At 42.7% G+C, this 8,392-nt stretch overlaps 1 protein-coding gene and 1 pseudogene across 7 annotated transcripts; one reads left to right on the top strand and one right to left on the bottom strand.

Annotated features, from left to right (window-relative positions):
* Positions 1-324: 324 nt before the first annotated feature.
* Positions 325-6,107, top strand: LOC120662149 (putative ubiquitin-like-specific protease 1B). 6 transcript variants are annotated; one of them, XM_039941270.1, is made up of 11 exons: positions 325-1,264; positions 1,695-1,774; positions 1,887-1,980; positions 2,120-2,218; positions 3,234-3,326; positions 3,417-3,536; positions 3,680-3,783; positions 3,870-3,933; positions 4,015-4,087; positions 4,191-4,303; positions 4,429-4,675. In XM_039941270.1, exons 1-8 carry the CDS (start codon positions 467-469, stop codon positions 3,883-3,885), a joined length of 1,404 nt encoding a protein of 467 aa, XP_039797204.1. In that variant the 5' UTR covers positions 325-466; the 3' UTR covers positions 3,886-3,933; positions 4,015-4,087; positions 4,191-4,303; positions 4,429-4,675. The 6 variants fall into 6 exon arrangements, with proteins under 6 accessions (XP_039797204.1, XP_039797202.1, XP_039797200.1 ...); XM_039941266.1 differs by lacking the exon at positions 3,870-3,933 and adding an exon at positions 5,278-6,107 and having other exon boundaries at positions 327-1,264; positions 4,429-4,518; XM_039941267.1 differs by lacking the exon at positions 3,870-3,933 and adding an exon at positions 5,436-6,107 and having other exon boundaries at positions 327-1,264; positions 4,429-4,518.
* On the bottom strand, positions 4,822-8,075 carry LOC120662151 (annotated as a pseudogene). Its single transcript, XR_005670199.1, has 6 exons — positions 7,420-8,075; positions 6,227-6,471; positions 5,680-5,931; positions 5,424-5,561; positions 5,288-5,346; positions 4,822-5,171 (listed from the first exon to the last, which is right to left on the bottom strand). The product of XR_005670199.1 is annotated as a probable E3 ubiquitin-protein ligase BAH1-like 1 (transcript).
* Between the last annotated feature and the right edge of the window lie 317 nt (positions 8,076-8,392).

Below are 8,392 nucleotides of genomic sequence, written 5' to 3' on the forward strand. Positions count from 1 at the left end.
CTTAAAAAGATTTTGCAAATAAATTTCGTTTAGTACTCCATGCGGACATTCGTCTTTTAGTACAAATTTGATTTGACACCTAACCAAACATGGCCATAGTTATGAAATTCGATTAGGGCTTCACTTCTGATCTAGATCTAAGTTCTCAGTTAGACTGAAATCCAGTCTTGATAACATTTCCGGGGACAAAAGTATCAACATTTCACTGTCTCGATATATTTACGGTTTGTACTTTGTACCGTAAATCGGAATTACACACGAAATTACCGGCGGCTATTTGAATATCTATCTGATCCGGTCGATATGCTGCCCCATTTCAAATCCGAACTCCGGTCCGGTGCCCGCATCCCTCGGTCCCTCCTCGGCTCCTCCCCTTCCGCCTTCCCTCCTCACAGCCGCCGGCAAGCACCAACCCTTCCCAGCTATCGCGCACACGCCGCCATCCCCTGCGCCGTGCCTCCGCAGCATGAGCAGCGCTGCAGCCCTCCACTGCCGCAAGCGCCGCCGCGACGCCGACGATGCTCCCGGGGCAGCCTCCTCGACTCGCCGCCGCCGCCGCCTCCTCGCTCGCAGTCCGTTGCCCGCCGTCCGGTCCTTCGGTTTTCGTATCGCGCTCACCAGCGCCCCTCACCGCCCCTGCAAACATTGGCACGACGAGAGCACCTACTCGGCTCGCCTCTGCCGTTGCCACCGCCGCCGCCGCCTCAGCACCAGCCCGTTGCCCGCCGTCCGACCTAACAGCCTCCCCGTCGCGTTAGCCCCCTCCCCGCGCCGCCGCCGCAATCTCCGCGTCGACTACGCCCGCCACCCCGTCTCCACTTCCCGCCGCCGCCGCAGCCCTTTTTCCAGAGTTAGCCGATTCCCTGGCCTTCGCCCCTTCGCCCTCCGATTCCTCCTCGACGCCAGCGCTTCAGCCACTCGGCCTCGCCGGAATCCCGCTGCAGTAAACATGGGTAACTACATCTCAATCTCAAAGCTGTTTGGGAAGACGACCAGCGACGGTGGCTTGGAGGTGCACAGGGAGCGGCTCGAGGGGTCGCCGGAAGTGGTGGATCTCACGTTGGAACCGGACCTTGAACCGGAGAAGGTCGATGTCGTGAGGAGGGCAATTGGCGACAGCGTCCTTGCATTGGATTCGCCGACGCCGCTGGAGAAGATGGCGCCGTTCCACAATGAGGCCCTGGAGTGGACCAAGTGGCCTAATGGAAGATTGCATGAGTCAAGATTCGAGGTGAGGCGCTACAAGCTCAAGCATACGAAACAGGTAGCCATTATTGATTCATGGAGTAAATAGCGAAAACAAATACATGGCATGTTCATTCGACTAGGTAAATTGGCTAGCGCACCTGAGGTTTATGAACTGTGTTCTGTGAAATAAACTTGTGGAAGTAGCTCATCTAGAATAATAAACTAATGTCCATTTGTTAGCTAGGGTGAATACAACCTTATCAGGAGTATTAGAACTTCCTTTTAAGCCTTAAATTCCAGGGGACACTATGATCTGTATCTACTCAATTTTAAAAATCCCCCCCCCCCCCAAATGTTATTGGCTTTGCATTGGTAGTTTCTACTCTGTCAAACGTATAAATTAGCATATGTTCAATTATCCTTCATTGATTGTGACTTCTTTAGTTAGCTTTTCATATGTAGTAACATTGCTAACACATAATTTTTTTTGTACTTGTTTATTGCAGGATTTTTCCGAATTATTTACACCTCTAACCGACAAAGATAAAAGAGACATTAACACTCTTCTGTATGGTAGTGGTCATAGGTATTCTTTGCATTCGATGAACTACTTCATTTTGTATGCCATTGTTGCTTGATATTGTTGGCGCCGTTAAGTGGCATTCTGAATTTCTGATTTCTTCTCTTACATTTTGCAGTAACGAAATCATAGTGATGCATGAGCCTTCTAACACTGAGATTACTAAAGAGAAACTTGAATGCTTGAGACCCCGTGGTTGGTTAAATGATGAGGTGAATAATTATACTGAGTGTCTTTTCATCATTAAGATAAAATATATTGAATGAAATGTTAAATGGTGTTACAATATATCTGTGTGGTGCTAGAGTCGCATTGCTACTTCTGGTGTTATAATTTTTTTCGTCCTTGCAGGTCATCAATTTGTATATTGAATTGCTGAAGGAGAGGGCAGAAAGGGAGCCCAAAAGGTTTTTGAAATGCCATTTCTTCAATACATTCTTTTACAAGAAGGTTAGTTAATCGGTTTTTTCTTTTCTTTTGCTTCCTGTACTGCATATATAGAATGTCTTTTAAAATGTTGTGCATATATATAAATCCTGTTTTGGGACTTATGGTCTTATACTGCATTGGTAGCAAAAGTATAACCAATCTTGGATTTAGTTATCGGTTAATCAATGGTTTATGTCTTGCCATGATGGATGTTAGCTGATATCAGCAAGTTTTCTATGGGACATCTTCTTTCAATAATATGCCATCATATAATATTTTATGAACAAACATCTATGTCATAGTAAATAGCCTTTTTGACAAGTTAACTGATCCACAATTATTACTTGATTCGGGACCCTTACCTTGAGTTTCACAATACATGTGTTTGGTCTTCTTATGCTGAATTGACAAGTTAAGTGATCCACATAGTGATTTACTTGATTCCGGACTCTTACCTTGAATCTCACACAATACATGCATTTGGTCTTCTTAAGCTAAATTGAACACATTTTCCTGTTCTGGATTTCAGAAAATGGTATTAACAAATCAGCTTCTGCCAGAACTCCTTACTATTTTTATTGCCTCATTTACATGCAACAATTAGACATCTATAAAAGATACTGTCCTAGCATCAATCTCAGTTTATTTAGAATACCTGCATATGGTTGGAGTTCAACTCTTCATTTATATTACAAATTAATTCTTCTCATTCCGGACTCTTACCTTGAATCTCACACAATACATGCATTTGGCCTTTTTAAGCTAAATTGAACACATTTTCCTGTTCTGGATTTCAGAAAATGGTATTAACAAATCAGCTTCTGCCGGAACTCCTTACTATTTTTATTGCCTCATTTACAAGCAACAATTAGACATCTATAAAAGATACTGTCCTAGCATCAATCTCAGTTTATTTAGAATACCTGCATATGGTTGGAGTTCAACTCTTCATTTATATTACAAATTAATTCTTCTCATTTGTTTTAGCATTTGGCTAGTGTCTAGCTGATCTCACAACTTCTTAATTATTGCCCAGCTTACTTGCGGAATAGCTGGTTATGACTACCAGTCTGTCAGAAGATGGACAACCTTCAAAAAGTTGGGTTATGGACTTGCTGATTGTGAGAAAGTAATATTGCAGTTTTCTTCCTTAATTATCTTTTCAACTTTTACATGCATATTCCCCATATTCAACTTATTGTCAGAATTTATCATACAGATCTTTATTCCAGTACATAGAGATGTACATTGGTGCCTGGCAATTATAAACATGAAGGATAAAACTTTCCAATATCTTGATTCTCTTGGAGGTCTGGACCATGATGTACTGAGAGTACTGGTAAGCTTAACTACCAAACAGAATGTTACATTACTACTAGAGTTGTCTGAAATGCATGGGATTGCAAACTATTCTGGATTTGTGATTATTGTATATACTACTGTGGAGTTGAAGGTCTGAATTATATTTTTTGTTTGTGCCAGGCTAGATATATCATGGATGAATTGAAGGACAAAAACAACTTAGAGATTGACGCCTATTCTTGGGTGGTAAAAGCATCAAACTGTCTTCCTTTGCAGCATAATGGGTACGTCTTGCTTCTAGTATTGATCACTGCATACATTCAGTGTGTGATTGTTTATTTCTTTGATTTGTTTATTTCTTTGATTCCAGAAAGGAAATCATATAAAGTATTAAATTCCAGTGTTCAGCACAATACTACATTTTCAACATCCAAGTATTTTATATTCTAAATTTATGTTGTACATATCAATACGCAGCCTGGATATGTTTGACACTAACATTTTCCTTGTTACAGGTGGGACTGTGGTATGTTTATGCTTAAATACATCGATTTCCATAGCAGAGGTCTCGAACCATTTTTCAGTCAGGTAAGTTGATTTGTCATGTATAGTTTTACAAGGAAACTATCCTTATGCATTTTACCTTGTGTTCATGTTGATTGGATTCGTCTAATTCAGCTATTGTTTGCAGGAAGACATGGTCTATTTTAGGATACGAACAGCAAAAGAGATCTTGAGATTAAGAGTTGACTGAAGAATGACCATTGTATGGCTAACATTCTTTGACATTCTCCATCAAGTCAGGTATTCTTCTTGCAGTTTTTTCAGCAAACATACAAAATAAATGTGTTTTTTTTTCTGTCAAACATTAGAGATGTTATTATAAGCTGCCGATGTCAAATCATGTCCATGACACCACATCTTTGCAGGTATGTATTATCTAGGACCTGATTTTGCCAGAGTAGGGAGAAGGGAAAAAGAGAAGTTGGGTAAGATGATATCGCATGGTTAGAGAAAAGGTATGTATGAATTGAGAAGTAGTTTGACTCAGTGCTCTCATCCTTTTAACTGAGGTAGTACAAGTAACCGAACATAGTTTGTTTGGTCCCTTTGACATAAACATAACATATGCTGTTGGAAACTAGAGCTAGTGATTGCATGACTCCATTGTGAATCTTCTTCAGCGTCATGCATTTCGAAAGATTCTGGTCCTGCGTAGATGCAATAGCCCTGCGATCATACATCCTATATAAACATTCGATATTTCGATGATTATGGACTCAAACTGGTCCAGAAAAAAAAAAGATGGAACTACTTCAGACTTTAGGATAAAATCACAAAGGTGAATCAAGGGTGTTACATATAAACACATATGCAATTGCACTTGAATAGCCACTACAGTTGTTCTATTTCTGCAGCCAAGCTAACCTCTTACATGTAAATTCTATCAACAGACGGTAGATCCAACTTTATTATCAAAAGAGTTGTGATAGAGCAGGATCTACCAACAAACAATCTTAACAAATCGAATCAAATTTCCAGTTTCCACTGGTAGAAGCTCACTATCTAGATGCCCAAGAATGCTCTGCACTGTGACTCCCAATGCTCCTTAGCTAGGCGAACCCGCTCAACTCGCTCTGATTGCATTCTCTTCTCCCAGTACTCTGGACAACTGTTGGGATATTAACAACTGAAAGTATTAGTAATACATAATCACGAGATGAAAAACAGAGCAGTTTTTTGTCGCTCGTTAATCCTGGGAAGTTGTACTTGTATAGGCGCACTTACCTGTGGCTCAGTAGCATGTTGAGTTCATCGAGGTGCACAGCATCAGGAAAGACCCCTTGCTGCAATGAAAGATGGAATGGTTAGCTGGGCAATGTCCAAGTATCGGCTCATTGAAATTAAGTAACAATTTATTTACCTGTCGACACAGGGGACATTTTGATTTGTGATCTGCGGACTTCAGCCCATCAACAATGGTCACAGATGCAGTAGAACAGCAGCACAAGTAGCAAAGTATGTGACCACAGGAAAGAGAGACTGGATCAAACACTGTGTCCTGCAAAAGCGAAAACGGAAAGAGAGAATTGGACGATGGACACTGCAACCAGCATATATTGTTGCCATAATGGAAGTTTATAGAGCAAAATTGCACTATCGTCAGAAAGTTAGCTCACCAAGCAAATGGAACATGTCAAGCTAATGTCGACACGCATAGAGTCAAAGAGGTTGCATGAGAGCGTTGGTCTCTCGTCATCGAATATGAGGGAACAGTCGCCAAAGAGCTCCATTGCAGCCTTATTCTTCTTGCTCCTTCTCAAGTTCATTTAGAATGCCATCAGCTCACAGAGCCATGGGGATTGAAGTATCTCAATGTGCAAAATCTGAGCTTGGGCTTTGAATTCTTGTCCTTGCTTTGAGTAATGTATCTGCAAAGGAGTCACCTTTAATTAATCCTTTGTGACTGCTTATTCATATCTAGTTATTTTAGTTTGAAATGCAAATATAGATGGATTTGTATTTGGTGGATGTAGCTCCTTTTTAGTCATTAAAAATCTGCAATGCAGCCCAAAGGTACAGTTATATATATCCTAATAACGCACCCTATAGCACCTTATGCATTTGCAAATAGGTCCTGGTAAATGTATGCAAACATTAAGAATCGAAGTGAATTGTTTTCTCGGGTACTAAAACAGGGCAAGCTGCTTGAGCTGAAAGTCTTGCCTTGTCATACTTCTTTAAGATCTTCCTCATGGCCACGGCATTTATAATTGCATACGTAACCAAGTCTTTGCCTTGCTGCATTAATCTCCCATGGCTATTGTCACCCTTGTTGGTGAACCACATGGTGTATTTCTTGAAGCCTGTCGCCAAGTGCAGTTCCAGCAGCTTCTTGGCTTTTTCGTTGAAGCAGCCGACAACGACCGACATCTCATTCAGAAGAGATGGAAAGAAACTCCCATCACATACTGCACGTTTGTTCGAAATTCGTCAGTGAACCCAACATGACAATTTTATCTAGAGTCGTCCCAAAATCAGAGTAGACAAGTCTTGATCAAAAGAATGATGTATAAATAAGCTAAAGTCAACATGCTCGAATCCTCGATGGCAAGTGCCGTCTATTTGTAGATGTCATCATCCTGAGCACCCTCTGCACTGGAAGAGTGTAAGCACTTGCAATTTTTTTAACGTTTATTGACTAGCGTACGACCTAGGGCGGCAAATGGAAATGGTTGCACCATGCACAGACGCCCGTTTAATTTACCAATGTATATATTCTAGTTGATAAGCTATATTAATCCAGGGCTAAAAAAAATCTGCAGTGCTTGTAGAAATCTCCCACCCACAGTATACCTAGGTTACACAGGTTCGTCAACAGCCTGATCGATGGCCTTTGATTTCTTGGTCTGTAAAATAGGGTATGCAAATATGCAATTCGTGAAATACTGCTAGCTCATGCTCCAAGGAAATGTTTTCAATATAATGGTGAAAGCAAGTTTTTTGTTTTCAAGAATCGAAGGAATGAATCCAGACATCCGTAAAAGGAGATTGCGATAGAAGGAACCTCAACAAGGTGAAATGAGGTGGGAGTGGGACTCTGTCAGGAAGGATCGACTTGTAGAACTCGAAATAAAAAACTTGTAGGACTCGAAAACCACCAGACAGGTGGCAACAGGACAGGGTACATGTTCCGTGCAAAATTTGTCGAGTGGATCGAACCTGCAAGCATGATGCGCCTACAATGCAAAAAAAAAAAGGCCACTTGACGAGGACCAGTTCAATTCCTGCTCATGGTTTAATTTGTTGACCTTTTGCTTAAGAAGGGCTTTTTTTACATCTTGGCTTAAGCATGCATTGAAGATGGAATGGAAATGAAGAGCAAAAGGCCAAACAAACTAGTTGTCGTGTTTACTTACCAGAGCAATGCCCGGGGCACCGTCCGGCGGCGGGTGAGGCAGCGGCATCCTGCAGGTGCGAGCGGTGGTCGGAGTCGGAGCGGCATTTCTTGAGCATCTTCTTGAGGCGCTTGAGCCCCACGGCCGGGAGCTCCGCCTCCATCCCCCTCATGTACGTCGCGTACTTCTTGGTAAACTTCATGGCTGGCCTGGATGGGGCTGAGCAAGGGGGCTCTGGCAATTGTCCAGCGAGGTCTGCGTGGGGGGAATCACAGGAGTCTCGTGGTCATGGGATGATCAAATAAGGGTAGCGAATCGAGAAAGGCTCCGAATTGAATTCGGAGTGGTTGAGGTTGAGGATGAGTGGGACGCGGATTCGGCGATGGGAACTGGGATCGCTGCAGTGCTGCGTTGGATAGGATTGAGGTCGAGCACGAGCAGGAACGCAGAATGCATGCCAAGATACAGAGATTGCGGCCAGGAGTCGGCGAGCGAGGCTCGAGGAAAAAGAGGTCACGGGCTCGCGCGGCTCGGTCATGGAAACCCAAGCCAGAAGGAGGAGAACGGTATATAGTAGCTTAACCAGAGCAGAGAGATTTTTGCAAGAGGCGACGGACGACGGGCTTTATAGGATCGATCGGAGGAGACGGGAAAGGAAAGGAAGGCTCCGGATGGCGTAGCCAAAGAAATGAACTTGGGGAGCGGCCGACACGTGGGCCCGCATACCATTTCCTTCAGCACTGTCACGGCGGCAAGTGCATGCCTAAACTGACGAGGATCTGCATGATTCCACCAGCCTGCTGGGCACATTTTCCATTAAGAGGGAAGAAGAAAAAATCACCGGTATTTTGACGACAACGTACGCTAGCCGAAGAATTATATTTCGTACTTAATTTCCAGACACAAAATAAGAACCGGCCAACCCAAGGAATATAATTTCCTCTAGAGAGCGAGACGACCTTTATTTGAAGGAAATACAGGTCAAAAGGCTATG

Source organism: Panicum virgatum, chromosome 2N (assembly GCF_016808335.1).
Source record: "Panicum virgatum strain AP13 chromosome 2N, P.virgatum_v5, whole genome shotgun sequence".
In the NCBI taxonomy this organism is placed as follows: domain Eukaryota; kingdom Viridiplantae; phylum Streptophyta; class Magnoliopsida; order Poales; family Poaceae; genus Panicum; species Panicum virgatum.

Excerpts from the sequence above, each read along its gene's own strand:
- LOC120662149 (XM_039941268.1), top strand. The coding sequence starts at position 467 with ATGAGCAGCGCTGCAGCCCTCCACTGCCGCAAGCGCCGCCGCGACGCC. Across the intron at positions 3,537-3,679 it reads ATGATGTACTGAGAGTACTG|GCTAGATATATCATGGATGA; the intron begins GTAAGCTTAACT and ends TGTTTGTGCCAG. Across the intron at positions 4,088-4,190 it reads TCGAACCATTTTTCAGTCAG|GAAGACATGGTCTATTTTAG; the intron begins GTAAGTTGATTT and ends TATTGTTTGCAG.